This window comes from Pongo pygmaeus, chromosome 7 (assembly GCF_028885625.2).
Source record: "Pongo pygmaeus isolate AG05252 chromosome 7, NHGRI_mPonPyg2-v2.0_pri, whole genome shotgun sequence".
Lineage (NCBI taxonomy): Eukaryota > Metazoa > Chordata > Mammalia > Primates > Hominidae > Pongo > Pongo pygmaeus.
In genome coordinates, this window is record NC_072380.2 from 102,244,750 (window position 1) to 102,263,635 (window position 18,886).

The window sequence follows — 18,886 nt, forward strand, 5'->3', positions numbered from 1 at the left end:
TTTTTCTGTTCATTTTATTGCAGTATTAAATGCTTAAGCTTATTAGGACCATAATTCACTTTAAATATAACTGTATAGAATATATTTGCGTCAATCAACTAATTGCTTCAGATGAATTCTTAGACTCTTGATAATATCACACCTAATTTAACTTGATTTTACAAGCTGTACAATCCAGTTTTAGTTTTCTATTGTGATAATAACTTTTTTCAAACCAGTTTCACATCTTAATGAAATAACATTCTCTGACTGCACTTGCTTCAGTACTCTCTTGCTTGCCTGTTTTTGACCTCTGCATGAGTTGGATTAGATGTTTTTCTTACTGTCACTTCTAAATAGAAAATGACAGTGTTATAAAAAAGGGAAGGATAAAACCTTTGACATCCCCTTGTGTCTCAAAAGTCCACAGTTATTCAAACAATGGCTTTTTTGTGATGAGAGTATTTGTTAAAAAAAAAAAAAAGACTTCAAGAAAATTAAAAGTTCAGTGGAGCTGCAAATAAATCTGGTGAATAATTTCATCTTTGGTAATCTCCCATTTCCTGAGTTCTTCCTCAATCCAAGCTGTCCTGTGTGGTATATAACATTCGGGCATTTTCTCTGATTGATATACTATACTCTCATATTCTATAAATTTCTGTCCCATAAGAAAAATAAAAGTTCAGTGGAGCTGCAAGTAAATCTGGTGAATAATTTCATCTTTGGTAATCTCCCATTTCCTGAGTTCTTCCTCAATCCAAGCTGTCCTGTGTGGTATATAACATTCGGGCATTTTCTCTGATTGATATACTATACTCTCATATTCTATAAATTTCTGTCCCATAATTCTAACACTTTACATTTTTTCTTTACTATCAGCTATAGCTATTCATGGAAGGGAAGAATCACTAAATACTTGTCTAGTTATAGCATGATGTGAGCATCTCCTCCTTATCCCTCGATGCCTGGCTTGGTGTCTGGCAAACAGTCCATAATTAGCAGATGTTGAAAGACTGTTTACAAAGCAGAATTTGGGGATTTAAAGTGCAATGATACAACAGAAAGATTTAATTACAGCTTCCAGTGTTCTGACTATGTGAACCATATCCAACTACTTTTTTGAAAATCTAGTTTTATGTAATATGTTTCTGTGGCATCAAATTTTAGTTGATTGTATTAGTCATTAGGAAGTGGTGGAAAATTTCTAAATAAATTCAACTATTAAATAAATGCAAGTTCTACTAAATCTTAGTGTTTGGAACACTGAAGAACCCAGAATGAAACAAAATTAGACTGAATGTAAATGTCATTTAAAAATCTAACTGGGGGCTGGGCACAGTGGCTCACACCTGTAATCCCAAAACTTCGGGAGGCCAAGGCAGGTGGATCACCTGAGGTCAGGAGTTCGGGACCAGCCCCACTAACATGGTGAAACCCCATCTCTACTAAAAATACAAAAGTTACCCGGCATGGTGGTGTGTGCCTATAGTCCCAGCTACTTGGGAAGTGAGGCACAAGAATCGCTTGAACCTGGGAAGCAGAGGTTGCAGTGAGCTGAGACTGCACCACTGCACTCCAGCCTGGGCCTCAGAGCAGAACTATCTGAAAAAAAAAAAAAATTAAAAATCTAACTCCATTACAGAGGCTGCTTGTTGCATAGAGCCATTTTGATCTGATCAGATTATACAGTTTTTAAGTTGTATACTTTCCTCGTGGTGGGAGGGGGATAAAGGGCCTGAGTCCCCTAAGGCTAGTCTGAAGAGTACGTGAAATAAGGATTAAAGAGATACCCTGATTATTTTGAACTACCCCCCCCCCCCACTTCCCCAGCCAACCACCCATGCAGGTTATTCAAGAGAAATGGTGTTTGGGGAAGGAACAGGGTAAAAAAGGTAAAGATCATGAGTGATAAAGCATAAAAAGAATGAAAACCTTCAAATTAAAAATAAAAGGATGGCGTCCTGGTTTTAATCATGATGGAGTAATAAGAATAGGGCTTACCTTTTACTGTAATAATCAACTATAAAACTCTTGAAAATACATAAAGCAGTGTTTTCATACAGTTGTAGACAGCAGTCCAGGACTGATTTTTAAGAGAAGAAACATGCGGTGAGCTTCATAATCACCCTGACTTTCTGCTTGAAGGTACTTTGCAAACTAACACAAAGTGGAGTTATGTCTGGTTGGGAGAAAATAACACAGTATAGGGTTCCTGCTAGAATTTGCTGAGCAGAGTACTGGGGAGGAGGAAGCTGTAGGGAAGCAGCTTCAGAAATCTGCATAATTTTCTTACATCTGGCACAATACTAAACAGTACAGGGAGAAACCATGGGGCTTTAGGGATCAGCAGCTGTAAGTTAGGGGCCGAGTGGAGACTGAAGGTATTCAGCCCTGGAAGACATTGGAATTCTGGCCAAATAGCAGAGCCAGACCTTGCTGAACACCTCAAGCATTCAGCTGAAACCCCAAAAAGGCCATGCCTTGCGAATAGGGGTACCTTAATTTGCCCCAAACTAAGCCTCAACAGGATCAAGCAGATCTGTGAGTAAATTAACTGCCTGCCAGCACAAGACTTGACACTCCTCAAGGAAGACAAAATTCAGACTGTCACAACAGCATCAACAATGTCCAGCACACAATAAAAGATTACTGGGTGTCCAGACAAGAAAATGTGACACAACCAGACAAAACAAGCAATCAAAACAGATCTAAGAATTGATACAAATGTTGGAAGTTGCAGACAAGTACTTTAAAAGTTAATATGTTCAAAATATTAAAATGACACTGAAGAAGTGAGGAATCTCAGAAGAAAAACTAAAAAGTGAACATTCTACAGCTGAAAAGTACATTCTGAAATGAAAAATTCACTGGATGAGCTTAACATACCGGACGCTGGAGAAGAAAAGATAATGAACTTGAGAACAGGTTAATATAAACTATCCAAAAAAAGCATAGAGAAAACTAAAAAAACAATTGCCAGACTTGATGTGATAATATCAAGTGTCTAACATGTATAGTTGGAATTCAAAAGGAGAGGAAGACTGGGCCAGAAAAATACATATTTGGAGAATTAAAAGCTGAAAAATTTCTAAATTTCATTTAAAAAATCTACAACCCATAGATCCAAGAAACTCAAACTGCAAACAGGATAAATATTAAGGAAATCACACCTATGCACCTAATAGATTGCTGAGAAAAATAGGAAAGTTTAAAAGCTGTCGGAGAAAAAAGGGAACAATGATGAGAAGAAATACATGACTAGAAAAAAATGCAATCAAGAAGACAGTCTTAAATATCTTTGAATTGCTAAAGTAAAAATACTGCCAAACTAAAATTCTATATCCAGTGAAAATATTCCTCAAAACGAGTGAAATAGTCATTTTTGGATATGTGAAAGTTGAGAAAATACGCTGTCAGAAGACCTGCACTGCAAAAAGTGGAAATTCTTCACATTGAAGGTACATGATACCTGCATATATCTACGTGAAAGAAAGAAAAATGCCAGAAATGGTAAATAAAAATTATGTATTTTCTCATTTCTTAAATTATTCAAAATCCAACTGACTGTTGAGAATGTGTTTAACCAAAAACAATTTAAAACAAAAAGTAAAAAATTGTATGATTTAGGACATGTAGAGTAAAATATATGATAATTATAGCACTGTATAGAAAGACAAATAGAAGTATACTTTTTTTTTTTCCCCCAGAGAGGGTATCACTCTGTCTCCTAGGCTCCCCAGAGAGGGTATTACTCTGTCTCCTAGGCTGGATTGCAGTGGTGTAATCTTGGCTCACTGCAGCCTCATCCCAGTCTCAAGCGATCCTCCTGCCTCAGCCTCCCAAGCAGGTGGGACCACAGGGAAGTGCCACGACACACAGCTAATTTTTTGTCGAGATGGAGTTTTGCCATATTGCCCAGGGTGATCTTAAGCTGAGCTCAAGTGATCTGCCTGCATTAGCCTCCCAAAGTGCTGGGATTACAGGCATGAGCCACTGTGCGCGGCAGAAGTATACTTTTATCAGGTGTATACATTATACAATTAGTGGTGTGTTATTTAGATAAGAATGCATATCCTTATAGTAACTACTAAAAACAAGTAAAAGGTACAGCTGTAAAGCCAACAGAAGAGATGAAATGGAATACTAAAAAATAATTCAAAGAAGGCAGAAAAAGAGAAACAGATGGGACAAAATAAGTGAGAAATAACCATGATCATATACTCCAACCCAACCGTAGCAATAATTGTATTTACATACAAGTGGATTAAGCACTACCAACTTAAAAGCAAAGATCATCAGATTCAATAAAAAGCTTCAACAAGGTTTACAAGAGCTTTATCCAAATATAAAGATACCAATAGGTTATAAGTAAAAATGGAAAAAGATATACCATGAAAACATTAATAAAATACTTCAAGACAAGTATTAGAGATATTTTATAACAATATTTAGTTAATGGAGAACATATCAATTCTAAATGTATATGCACCTAATTACTAAGTTTTAAGATATATAAAAGACAATGGAGAACTAAGGTGAGACAAAGTTACAATCCTAGTTGGAGACTGAGTAGACAAAATCAGAAAGGATGTAAGGGATATTCAATGGCATTACCAACCACTGATCTGACATTTATAGAACAACTATACCCCTAAACTGCAGAATACTCATTCTTTTTATGTGCAACCAGAATATTCACCAAAATGGGCCAACAATATGCTTGCCCATAAAACAAGTCTCAAAAAATTTAGAAAGATTAAAATATTACTGAATATGATCTCTTGACAACAGTGGAATTTTAGAAATAGTAACATATAGAAATAGCAATTAACATATCTTTTGGTAGATGGAAAAAGTATATTTGGAAATTAGTCCATATGTCAGTGAAAAAAAATCACAGGGAAATTAGGACATTTTTTGAGCCAAAAGATCACTCAAGTAACCAAATTTGTCACATGCAGCTAAAGAGGTGTGTGGAGTGAAATTCTAAATACTCATTTTTGAAGCTGGGTTTAAAATATATGATCTACAAAGGACTAGGGAAAAAGAGCAAATTAAACCCTAAGTAAGCAGAAGCAAGGAAAATAGAAAAAGGAGAGCCCAGGCACGGTGGTTCATGCCTGTAATCCCAGCTACTCAGGAGCCTGAGGCAGGAGTATCACTTGAACCTGGGAGGCGGAGGTTGCAGTGAGCCAAGATCGCACCATTTCACTCCAGCCTGGGAGGCAGCAAGATGGGAGGCAGCGAGACACAGTCTCAATAAATAAATAAATAAATAAATAAATAAATAAATAAATAATAGAAAAAGGACATACATTAGAGAAAAATCAATGAAATTAAATGTTCTTCAAACAAATTTAATTTATAAACCTCTAGTTAGATAAGAACTAAAGAACACAAGGTTCAGGTAACAAGAAAGGAAAGGGAGACTCCATGACATATTACAGACATTTTAACGCAAATACTATAAACTTTTATACCAATACATTTCACAGCTTACTGGAACATATGAAGTCCTTAAAAGACGCAAACTACTGAAACTACTAGAGGTAGAAAATCTATAGTTCGAGACAAAAAATAAAGACATTTAACATTGTATTGATAGCCACTGTAATAGGTAAGAAAAAGAAAAGACAAAAACAATTGGAAGGAAGAAGTAAAACTGCCTGTATTCACCAATGACCTGATTGTGTACTTAAAATCCTAAGGAATCTGCCAAAAAAAAAAAAAATTTGCCAGAATAGGTGAGTTTAGCAAGTTCACAGGATCCAAATTCTATACACCAAAAGTAATTGTATTTTCATATACAATAAATCATTGCAAGATGAACTTTTTGAAAGTATCATTTACAGTACCAAAAAAATGCTTAGGGACAGATTTAAAACAGATGTCCAAGCCTCTACAGTGAAACTACAAAACACTGTGGAAAGAGTGGATCTAAGTAAATGAATAGACATTTTACACGCATGGATTGGAAGACTGAATATTTTTAAGATGTCAGTTCTTCACAAATTGATTTTTAGATTCAGCACAATAATTCTAGCCGATTTTGCGGATAGAAATTGGCATGCTCAGAGGACTGATGTATCTGACTTCTAGACTTCCTGCATAGTCCTGACTTACCATTTTTTGACTAGATGGTAGTACAAGAGTGATACACATTCAGTAGAAAGCCTACTTTGAATTTTGTTCTTTTCCCTGGCTAGTAATGTGCCCATACAATAATCTTGCAATGCTGGGCAGCAGCAGCAAGCCGTAGCTCCCCGTCAGCCACAGCATCAGGATTCTTGCTCTTTGTGAAGAACACTATTCCTGCTAAACCATCAAGTGTCGATGCCCTTACTGCCTTCAACCAGTGCTTCTACTCAAGCCTAATCAGTAGGGAAATTGATAATCCTGTTGCTGTAGTATTCCCCATCATGCCACAATTTTAGTTCAATGCTTCAAACATTCTTCAGGCCCAGTGTGCTTTCAGCTGTGTACGTTAATAGTGAGTAGCTACACAATCATTCTGTTTTTTGCTTTCAGTTTAGTATTCAATAAATTAGATGAGATATTCAATACTTTACAATAAAATAGCCTTTGTGTTAGATGATTTTGCCCAACTATAGGCTAATGTGTCATGAGTACATTTAAGGTAGGCTAGGCTAAGCTATGATGTAGGTTAAGGTGTATTAAATGCACTTTTGACTTAAATACAGTATTTTCAACTTACGTTGCGTTTATTATGATGTAATCCCAACTTAAGTCAAGGTGCATCTATGCAGCTACAGTAATTCAAGGCAGTGTGGTATGAGTGCAAGGATGGACAAACATTTCAATGTAACAAAACAAAGTCCAGAAACAGATCCACCATTATGGTTAATTGATTTTTTACTAATTGGCAAGGTAATTTAATGAGGAAAGGATAATTCTTTCAATATTACAATGACTGGATACTTGTATGGGGGAAAAAAGAACCCTGATCCATAATTCACAACATACATATCAATTCAAGATAGATCACAAATATAAAAATATAAAGTTTATGTAATAAAGCAGAATATCTGAAATCTTGGGGTTAAATTGGAGAGAAAAAATATCAAACATAAAAGAAAAAAATAAATTTGACCTTGTCAAAATTTAAAACTTCTATTCATCAAAAGACATAAAGAAAATAGTCAAGCCACAGACTAGGTGTAATATCTCAATACATATATCTGACAAGAGACTTGCATCTAGAATGTATAAAGAATTTCTATGACCCAATTATAGCTCTCAGGGATATACAAATTAAAACCAAAATGAAACATCACTACACACCCATTGGAATGGTTAAAAAGGAAAAATACTGACAACACCAATATTTGTAAAGATAAGGAGGTACCAGAATTCTCATTCATTATATTCATAAATTGACAAATATAAAAACTGCTATAGTAGGGCAGTCTTCCTTAGAAAGGGATTGTGGACATGAAAGAGACCAACATTAATCTGTCCATTATATTCCTTAACTGTAAAATGGAGACCATATGTTCCACCAGCTTCACTTGGTAATTATGATACATTGCCATTAAGAGACTCAAATGACTCCATTTCATCAATTAATATGCCCTGTCAATTCTACTTCTAAAGTATCCCATGTTCTATCCAATGTCATACCACTATCATAATTTAAGTGTTCATAACTCTCTATAATATTTCAATAATCTAACTGGTCTCAATGCCTATAGTAGAAATTGCAGATTGGCTCACCCAATTTCTGCTCCCTAGGAAGGCTGAGAAGCTTTAAAAAAAACCCTTCATTTCCCTAACTCCCTTGCAGCTGGAGTTCCACCTGCAAGTAGCCAGAACCTGGAAGTAAGTTAATTTGGTTCTGGCAAGTAGATGCACTTCCACAAGATTTGGAAGGTGAGAGTGATGTACAGGCCAGCCTCTTGTCCCTTCTGTTGCTTCTGTTCACAAGGGAAGTCATGGAAATACGGCCTCCATTCCTCACTGTTCCATTTCTCATTCTCTAAACAACTAATCAGTTGTAGTGATTCTTGATTGGAGCTCCCTTCTTGCTGGATCACAGGTACATGAATATATTTTTGAACACAGAGTTGAAAATCACTTGTCAATAAAGTTTGAAAAAGACATTCGTTGTTTCTTACCATCTCCCTTTAAGGTAGAAAAAGAAAACAATCTCACCATTTCTACTTTATAAGTAGGAAAACTAGGACTCTAAATAAGCTCAAAACAGACACACACCCAGCTCAGTAAGACCACCAAAAAGGGGTACAGGTCTTTCCATTCTGGTGAAAACTAAACCCATGTTTGATGAAGCCTCCACATGGTCTTCAGTTTCTAGTACTAGAATAACATGTAGGTGACATCTGCACCACTGAAGCCATTTTGTTTGGATCACCAGAGTTTAGGTAAGACTACAGAATAATGGAAAAGAAAAAATATTAAAAGAAAAAAATTATATTGATATTCCTATGATTTTTAATCTACTAAGTAAAAAAGCCAAGGTGTACAACACTGTATATGTTATGCTATCATTTGTGTAGGAAATTATTTAAAAATAGGAATTTGAATAGGACTTAAAAATCCCTGGAAAGATTCATAACAAATGAGTATCATGAATTTTTTTCTCAGGGGAACCAAGTAGCTAGGACAATGGTGGAAGGGTGACTTTAGTCTTTACCTTACGTACAGTTAGAATTTTGAACTGTGACTATATTAACTATTTAATAAACAAAACACATTTAAAAAATGAAAAAAAAGATGCAATGACAAAGCCTGAAAACAGAACAAACAATTGTTACATACCAAAGAATCAAAGTTTTGTGCATTTTATTTAATAAATTTAGGCCATAAAATATTGTAACTTAAATCTCTTCTATACACTATATATTCATATAACCTTGTTGGCCTGAAGTAGATGCTTACTAGGAAGTTTTTCCATGGCTTCTTTTTAAAATCCTCAGTTATCTTCTCCTTTTTAAATAAGGATTGTATCTGCAAAGACAGAAATGGGGTTAAATGATATTTAGATAAGGGATGGTATTTCTTTTAAAGGTAAAGGACTTTCAAACTGTAGTCACACTTTGGCAAACAGGATGAGAATGACAATTTTGTCCTTAGGATCAGATATTAAGCACTGAAATTTTTATTTTCATTTATCCCTTTGATGTTGCTTTGATGAAAATATGGTAAAAACAAAAAAAACCAACAATAACAAAAATCCTGTAAAGCTTTAAATTAATGAAAGCAGTTTAAAAATGAAGGTATGTTTATACTTCTTTCTGTACGGCTTCAAAGATCCCCATTCCTCCCCATAATAAAAACATATCATTTGCACAAAAGAGCATAATCTACTTAAATGCAATTAGCACTTTACAACATTTTCTCCTACAGCAGTTAAACAAATATAGCTCAACAACCCATCTCATTTGACTAATGAAAAACCAGTATTGTTTGCCAACATTTTTTTTTTTTTTTGAGATGGAGTCTCTCTCTGGAGTGCAGTGGTGCGATCTCGGCTCACTGCAGCCTCCACCTCCCGGGTTCAAGCGATTCTCCTGCCTCAGCCTCCTGAGTAGCTGGGATTACAGGTGCATGCCACCACGCCTGGCTAATTTTTGTATTCTTACCAGAGATGGGGTTTCTCCATGCTGGCCAGGCTAGTGTTGAACTCCTGACCTCGTAATCTGCCCACCTCAGCCTCCCAAAGTGCTGGGATTACCCGGCCTGTTTGTCAACATTTTTACCAGCAATTTATACTGTCAGTTATGAAAGTAGAGAATCAATCTAATTGGCTGCAAAACAGACTCAGAAATAATTTCTTCATTCTGTCTTCTCCCCTAACTGATATCTACCTCTAATATAGTATTTTATTAGTATTTCAGAGGCAGTTATTATAATAGGTTTGTTAGGCCTGCAGGAATGCTGTAAATGTATTAAATCAGAATTAAATTATAATCACAAAGTACAACTCTAAAACCTCCCACAAAAACCAGCTTTGAAACTTTAATCCAGCCTTTTGTTTTTATGCATGTGCCAATTAAAACTAAACAAATGGTCTGGCATTTTAGTTTTCTTAATTCAAAACGCAATCGTAATTCTACTCAGAGCTGAAAAATCTCACAAATCTATACAACAATTTCACACAATTCAGGAACCGTCTTTTTGCCTGAATGCCCCCATAGAAATTTTAAGTATCTTATAATATAACTTAACCCCAAACCTCGATGCTATATCCAATAAACCCAATTGAGAGGTGCTCAAGTAATAAAAATAAACACTTGTGTTAGGTGAAGGGACTAGGTGTCTATGAGGACAGAAGAAACAAATTCTTAATTTCTATGAACAGAACTAAACTTTATATACATCTCTCAAAGGTACATGAGAAAGCTGAATCAAACTTTACCTAAAAAGATCATCAGCAAGAGACTCTTCTTTTGCATGTTGATTTTGTACCTGTCAAAATTAACATAATTTCAAACATTTGCTCAGTGGTGAATATACAGTTAATGAATTGCTATAGTAATAGGTCACTGTCATCTTAGAGATTTCCACATCCTGGAGGTCACCAAGTCTAAGAGTTCTTGCCTCTACAATATTTCATTCAACCGATCCTCTATATTTTCACTCCATGCTAAGACTATTACAAAAGAGCTCTAATTAAACAGCTTTCTCCCACCCATCTCCACTCAAAGACAACCAATAGTAGTATATTGCTAGCTTGCTTAGTTTTTAAACACTCTTTCCAGCAAAACCCTGTTACTAAATGAGATTTCAGTGCTTGAGGGTCAGACCACTGATGAGACTAAGAGGGCAACATTTACCCACCTTCAACTAGAGCAGCTCCACAGTTAAAGGGGCTCCTGTGTTCTTGGTCCCAAATCAGGGCTTAGAAGCTGCTGCTAAATTACCTCTCCTCTGAAGTCCTTTTAAATACAAACTCACTAAACTCCTACAGCACCTTACAGAGTCAGAATCAAAAACTCCCTGTGCTGAGTGCATCTTCCTGAAGTCCAGCTATGCCCCTATCATATGCCATTTGAAACCCTTCGTGACTTCTCCCACCTACCAAGGAAAACACAAAGCCTTGCATTTGACCCACTGAAATGTGCAAGGCTCTTCATAACCTGGTTCCATTTTACTTTCCTAATCACTTCTCAGCCTCCTCTTCGTGGACTCTGTATGCCGGTTAAAACTGAATCACACAAAAAAGAAAAAAGCAAAACCAAAACAAAACCCCAGAATCATCTCCTAATAAATATCCTGTGACCCTCTATCTGCTTTTGTTCATGTTTCTCCCTCTGCCAAGGAAGTTAATTCCTTTTTTTCCCTCTTCCCACATGTAACCGTCTTTAAAGGTACATTCATTCAATACTTACTGAGTACCTACTATGTTTCAAGGAACATATTCTTCCCCTCTTTAGCAAAGGCTTCCTGATCCCCTTCTTTTAAAAATAATGCCTGCTATGAAGAACTCTCCCAAAACTTCAGCTACAGAATTCCCAGGATGCTTATCAATTTCTACCTTCTGTTAGAATTATTTATATTTGTACCCTATCCTCTCTAAAAGACCAGAAGTTCCTTAAATACAGATAAAGTCCTGACTTAATGTTTTTGATGGTTTCTTGGAAACTGCAACTGTAAGTGAGATGACATACAGCAGTTCCTTCAATCATGTTGTTTTGTTGTAATAATGAGAAAAAATATTGGTTATGCCATTTTGCTTAAAGTTGCAGTTTCCAAAAACCTATTGACAATGTTAAGTAAGGACTTACTGTTTATTTTTACTGTTACTAATTTACATTTGAATGCTTCCAGATACTATCTTAAACTCTCTCTCTCTATGTGTGTGTGTGTGTGTGTGTATATATACATGAAATCTCACTTAATCTTCATGTAACTTCATTACTATTATACTATTATCTCAGTTTTAACCAATGAGGTAACAGAGACTTAGGTTAGGTAAACCTGCAGAAGATAGGGGAACTCAGATGGAATAGCTGAGATTTGACCAGGTCTACCTTATTAAGAGCACCAGCTCTTAACGAGGCTGCCTCAGGGCTTCTGAATCTCTAGAGCAAGCCTACAAGAGTGACTTGCAGGGATTCGATCTTACAGACTGATTTTTCTATCATATAGTGAAACAAAATTACATCTTATCTTTTCATATTTTCTAACAGGGATAGCAAAACATAAATGGGAAGACATAATTTTAATAAAACAGCTGTCAAAATAACTACTGGCATCATTTTTCTAAATATTCTTAGAGGTTTCCTGGGGAATAAAGTTGTAGCATAGTAAAGAAAAACCACTGAGGAGAAAGCAGTTTTATTTCATATATTTTAGTAAAAACATATAAAATAGTATTAAGAAACAGAAATGCCTCATATTACTGGCATTTTTCAGAGGTCTGAAATAACTACTACTCACAGTCTTTCAAATTCAAATCAGGTTGGATACAGTTCAAATAATTTTTATGTTTGATGTACATAATGAAAATATCCTAAATTCAAGGGAACTTCAGGAACTGACGCAGTGATTATGAAAATTAAGACTGGTGGGTCTGCAGCAGAGGTAGAGAAAGAAGGGATGAAAAGAAAAATAGGAAGGGAATATAGAAAAAGAATAGCTGCAGCAAACAGGGAAATGAGATGGCAGTACAGAACATTTATGTAAATAAGCAGTAGCCACGCAGCAAAAGAAAGTCAAGTCTGTTATAGAGTTAAGTCCTACCAATAGCAACTAAAATGATTCTAGCAAAAAGAGAAGTGATTTGGTGAAATCATCTAGAACACAGTCCATCTAATTCCTAATGAAATAAGCAAAAAAAAAAAAAAAAAAAAAAGAAAAAAGTCAGCAGCTGTATGATGTATCATCATTCTCTCAACTTCTCCCATCTAAAATTAATCAAACAAAACTCGACAGTGTTAATTAATCAAGGAGAAGAGTTTAAGCCATGCCATACACTTAAAAAGTGCAGCTGTAAAAAGAACCAAATGATTCTGATGCAACTGATTCCTAATACTGTCTCAATCCATTAAAAGTGCTACACAACTGGTCAAACCTGAGGATTCTTACTAATGCCCCAAATTTGGGGAAAAGGTAGCCTGAACAGGGAAAACAACTGCCAGTGGGCTGCTGGGAAGGGACTAATGGTGTAGAAGGTAAAGAAGCAGGGCTGACACTGACCAAACACATAGGCTTCAAGGATCCCTAACAAATTAGGTAAACAACCTAATAATGCTAGGTTATTCTCTTTTATATAGAGCACACTCCCTGGTATAGGACATTTAATTAAAATCCCAGGAGACAGCTAGCCCAAGCTGCACACAGCTCCAGCTGAGCCTTTCCTCTCCCGGATTCAATGTCTTCAGACAACAGAAACTAGATGGGCTATGCCATGTGCCACTGACTGTTTCGCATGATGCCATACTGACAGTGAGGCACGAGGGAATTCTGTTAACTTTTATTTTATTTATTATTATTATTTTTGAGATGTGGTCTTGCTCTGTCACCCAGGCTGAAGTGCAGGGGCTCAATCATGGCTCACTGCAACCTTGACCTCCCAGGCTCAAGCAGTCTTCCCACCTCAGCCTCCTGAGTAGCCGGGACTATGGGCACATGCACTATCATGCCCTGCTAATTTGTTGTGTTTTTTTTTTTTTTTAATTTTATTTATTTTTTTGTAGAGACAGGGTCTCAAGATGTTGTGCAGGCTAGTCTTAACTCCCGGGTTCAAGTGATCCTCCCGCTCCCAAAGTGCTGGGGTTATAGTCATGAGCCACACCATTGTGCCTGGCTGAATTCTGTTCTTATGGGCAAGATAAGAATGTTAGAAGTAATTTTGATTATACTGAATTTCTGTCTCACAAACTGGCTTCTGAATGTAATCCCTGCATAAGATGGCATATGATCCTTTATGTAGCAAACAGAATATCTGGAAAAGACAGTTCCCTTTACTCAAGTGAAGGCAAAAAACAGAAAAGCTACTCCAACTACTAGAGGAAAAAAAAAAAAAGGATATTGGAACAGAACATGCAAAAAACAGATAAAGAACCTAATCTGCAGGAAATAATAATCTACGAATAAAAAGTAAAATAGAAAAATGAAAGCAATGAAATAATGACAAAAAATCAGATAATAGAACAATGAAATGAAAAAAGAACAAATGCTAAGTAAAAGAATCATAACAGCCTTTCAGAATTAAATAAATTAGAAATAGCTAACACTTTCCACTGTTATGTTTATATGTAGTATTTGATTTAATCCTCATATGTCTGTGAAATAAAGGTACTATTATTATTCTCATTCTGCACAGATGGAAACAGAGACATTAAGTCATTTGCCTAAGGTCACATACTTGGTGAGAAACATTACAGACACACCTGAAATGTAAAATTTTGATACAGTGAAAGAGCCTAAGAAAACCACAGTGAATGCAGAAAAAATAGATGTGGATGACAAAGGTAATCCAATAAAAGGATAGTTAGGTCTTAAATGTAGAGAGCCCAGCAAATATAAAATATTTAAAATATATAATAGAAAAAAGTTCCTTGAGAAAGAGAATTACACCTGCAAATCAAAACAGCATACTATATGTCAGGAAAAACTAATGGAGAATGATCAACACTGAGACGTATTCTGAGTGTTACTGGCTTTCAAGCTTAAGCAAGATGACTGTGGTCATGCATGCAAGTCACCTAAAAAGGGGAAAAATAGGACTGGCATAAGGTAAGGGAGGCTAGGTGGGAGGAAGTACTAATAATGTCCTCACTTTTCACTGTAGGGAGCCAACAAATAATTATATGTGAAGTTAAATACGAAGTTTAAAACAACTACCAATTCCGACTTACAGTGATTTTTATATTTTCCTCCTTAATATTAGACAGATCTCACAAAATAAAATATCTTGGAGGGAAGAAACATTTATAGAAATTCATCAATGCCTTCAGTTTAACTTCCTCCTATCAATGTCTCTCCCATCCTTCCCAGTCTGTCCCTGCCTCTCACTACTCCTCAATAAAGAGATGTCTGGAATATTGTTCACTTAACTGTTTAAACAGGTAATTTCTGGGCTTTAGGTTTTCACATCTTCGTTCTTTGTGTACTGCCATAATTCTGTGGAATGCACGTTACAAAATAATAAAGCCAATTATTCTTTCAAAAAAGAGGAGAAAGGATGTGATTTCCATCCTTTCATTTTTTAAAAATAAGTATCCTGAGTGACCTTAACAACTCTACTTTCATAAGTGACTTTCCTAAATAACCCTTATTTTAAAATAACTGATAAAAAAGCATTTTTAAAAGTGAATTACACTATACCCACTATAAAGCAAAATAAGGAACCCCGAGAGGTCAGCAAGGACCACAGTCAGCTTTTGCCTTGCCCTATGAGTATCTGCAAGTCATGAAAAACCTGAACTCTGCTTTAATGTCTATATGGAATATGAGTGATACGAAGAAAACCCAAGATGGTGACTTTAATAAAAGACCCAGCACTAAAGGAAGAAAGAGAAATAAACCTTACAACACAGAAGGAGCTAGCAAAGAAACTTGCCCATCTTCATTCTGGCACTTAGTGAAGGAAAGAAATAAAAATCTCATTTGAAGTTTCTAATGATAAGCCGGCCTTCATTCACTCCGGCTTCTGGTCCAAATATTAATACATACTAACTGCCTGGGTGATTCAAAGAATCACAAGAAGAGATTTTAATTTAAAGTAGTCTCATATTGGTAGAAGACTCGAAGATAGAAAACATACCTTTTCTAGAGGAAATAAATCTGAACTTAAGACTCAAGAAAACCCTACAGATCGAGTTACAAAGAAAACTATCAGTTCATATTCAAAAATCACAAAGCACAAACTTGAAAACAAGGTACCATAAGAGCAGAAAACAGATCAAACATTTTAGGTAATGGTATCATTAGGCAAAGAATATAAAAGGGGAAGCTTGAAAAATAGCAAGGAACAAGAAGATGTAGAAAGAAATAAAACAGACTTCCAGTAATGAAAAAATAAAATGAACAGATGCAATGCCAACTAGAGTTGAAGACAGAAGTAGTAAATTGGAAGATCATCTGCAGCAGTTGCCAAAAATATAACCCAGAGAAACAAAGAAATGAAATACACAGGAAAGAAAAATGGAAAAGAAAATTTAACTTATGTTAAATTGGAATTCCAGAAGGAGATAATGGGGAAAACAGCAAAAAGGTAACTAATATTCAAGAAAATGAATGAGAAATTTTCAGAATTGTTAAAACACAATCCCCAGATTTAAAAAGGCCAGTCCCTTGACATACATCTAAGTGATATATTTGTAATATCCTCCACATTCTTTTAGTTTCCCTTAAATTTTTGTGGCTTTTATCTCCCCCTTTTCATTAGGATGTAAACTGAATTTCTTAGGTCTCACTTTTTTTTTTTTTTAACAAAAATAAATTTAGTATTCTTTTAAAGAAGTGTTACGGAAGGGTATAGATTAATGCTCTGTAACTCAGGAATCTTCCTGAATGAATGACTTTATGTCACTTATTTTAATTTGGTTTTAAGAAGAATTTGCTTGAAGGCCACCATAATGGACCAAAGTGCAATTTAAACAAGTTTCTGGGCCTCACTTCCTACTAACCTCCATTTCCTGCCTTAGCCACTCTTCTAGTTCTGTATTCTTTCGAGCATGATGAGCTATTAGATCTGATCCTCCAATGATGTGTGGAAGTTTTCCTGCTCCAGGATATGTGACCTATTGAATAATAAAAGTAGTACAGTAAAACATACTAACAAACAAAAATGACCATTTTTTAAAAAAGATTAAAAAGCAAAGATGGTAAATCATGCATAAGTGCCAAAGATGTTTATATTCTACAAATAAAAGTGAGAGCAGTAACTCTGTTCTAAACCCATCTGTTTTTGCCCTCATCTTTTACAGCTATTACTATATACAGATCTGGACATGTCATGGGATTTATGTAGTAAAAATAATTTAACACTTTTAATTTGGAGTTTTTATTTTAAAATGGCCTTACCTTATCATTTAACAATTAAAGCAACTCAAGATGAACACAAACACTACAATTCAAAGCACTGTATTTTGTTCTAACGACTTCAAAGCTTAAGCCCTTTCTAATATTGATGAAAATTTAAATCTTTTTCAAAACTTTCCAGTTCACAGAGTCCAAGCAGGAGATGTTGGGGATGCCAACAATTTATACTTTTAATTGACATTTTAATTGTTTACAAGTAAAGAGGTGCTTTAAGAAAAGAAAATTCCATGTGAAAATGCCCAAGATCATTGTTAATACTTGTTGTTAGTTAATAACATTGTTAATAGTAACAGTTCCTTAGTATTTGTAACATGCTTTTAAAATTCTAATATATTAAGTAGAAAGAGAATTTTAAATTTATTTTCACCCCTAAGCAGTATTTTAAAAGTTTAAAAAACGCCATGTCATTGATTTGGAGGGTTTTTTGTCTGTTTTGAGACAGGGTCTCACTCTGTCACCTAGGTTGGAGAGTGCAGTGTGAGGAGAGAGAAAATCACCTGGTGACCATGGAACAGGCCCCAGAGACAAAACTTCTTCTCTGAGCAATTTAGAAGGGGGCAAAGACCAACCGGTGACCATCAAACAGGCTAACCAGAGGCAAAACTCCTTATCTGGGGAACTTAGAAGTAATCAAACTTCCCTAGTATCTAAAGCCGGCTTCTGATTCCAGGCCTCTTTCAACTTTTATAAGCAACTAAAATTTTTATACACCTCTGGAATGCCATGGTGAAACTCATTTTACAATCTCAAGCTCCCACCTTAAGGTCCATAAATGCTCCTAAGGACAATCTGCCACGGTGTGCTCAGTCCTCTCGCTGAGGTGCCCCTCTGCATTCTTCTGCAGTGTTCTTCCTTTCTAAATAAACTTTCCTTTTCCAAATCTATACTGTTGTCAGTAAATTCTTTTTACCAACCCGCGAGTTGACCACTTCCTGGTGCTGGAGCTCTGATACCTGGCCCGGCACAGTGGTGTAATCTTGGCTCACTGCAACCTCCGCCTCCTGGGCTCAAACAATCCTTCAACTTCAGCCTCCTGAGTACACCTGGGACTACAGTAGGTAGACATCACCATGCCTAGCTAATTTTTATATTTTTTTTTTGTAGAGATAGGGTTTCACCATATTGCCCAGGCTGGTCTCCAACTCCTGGGCTCAAGCCATCCACCTGCCTTGGCCTCCCAAAGTGCTGGCATTACAGGTGTGAGCGACCAAGCCCAGCATGATTCGGAGATGTAAAGAACTTAGACAAATTCCTGCATTAATATCAATCCAGTTAAACATCTTCCTATAGAAATTTTGGATTAGATTTCTTCTATAGTTTCAGAACAGATTACTTGGTTAAGGATAGCAGTATTTTTAAGCATTTTAAGTATTTCCAAACCACTTTCCAGAGATTTATATTACTTCATACTTCTTCAGTTGTTAATAAACTACTCTGTGCCAGTAGTAAACATTACTGCTGTTTCTTTGTAAAACTATAAAAAAAGTCTTTTGAATTTTGATTTAATGAGATCTTGTAACACAATATTAAACATGAAGTAACCATGCAGTAAGAATGCCTTTATGCTATTCATGAGCCTCAGATATAGGGTGAGAAAAAGTGGTGTTAAACCAAAAGGTATAGTGGTGCCATTTAAGTGGAAGATATTTCCATCTTCTGCTCTAAGCAGAAGAGATTCTTCCCATCAAATGGAGTTCAGAACCCTTTAGGTACTATTATAGTAGGCAAAAAACTAATTTAACTGTGAAATGTTAATAGTAAATGGTCACAGTAAAGAGAAAAATCTCTACTACCTCACAGTCATGGCAAGATCATGTTATAGAGGAAAGCAGTTTTCCACAAAAATTACTTTTGAGTAATTACTATACTCTGATCA

At 35.7% G+C, this 18,886-nt stretch overlaps 1 protein-coding gene across 4 annotated transcripts in view; it reads right to left on the reverse strand.

Annotated features, from left to right (window-relative positions):
* Window positions 1-6,834: 6,834 nt before the first annotated feature.
* Window positions 6,835-18,886, reverse strand: part of NBN (nibrin) — a 56,001-nt gene continuing 43,949 nt past the window's right edge. For 2 of the 4 annotated variants that reach the window (XM_063668957.1, XM_054497886.2), the window contains 4 exons: window positions 16,596-16,709; window positions 10,376-10,425; window positions 8,896-8,964; window positions 6,835-8,121 (listed from right to left, as the gene is read on the reverse strand). In XM_063668957.1, the coding sequence (XP_063525027.1) occupies window positions 8,934-8,964; window positions 10,376-10,425; window positions 16,596-16,709 (195 nt within the window). In that variant the 3' untranslated portion in view covers window positions 6,835-8,121; window positions 8,896-8,933. Of the gene's footprint in view, window positions 8,965-10,375; window positions 10,426-16,595; window positions 16,710-18,886 lie in introns of all 4 variants that reach the window. The other 2 variants (XM_054497887.2, XM_054497889.2) reach the window with 1 other exon arrangement.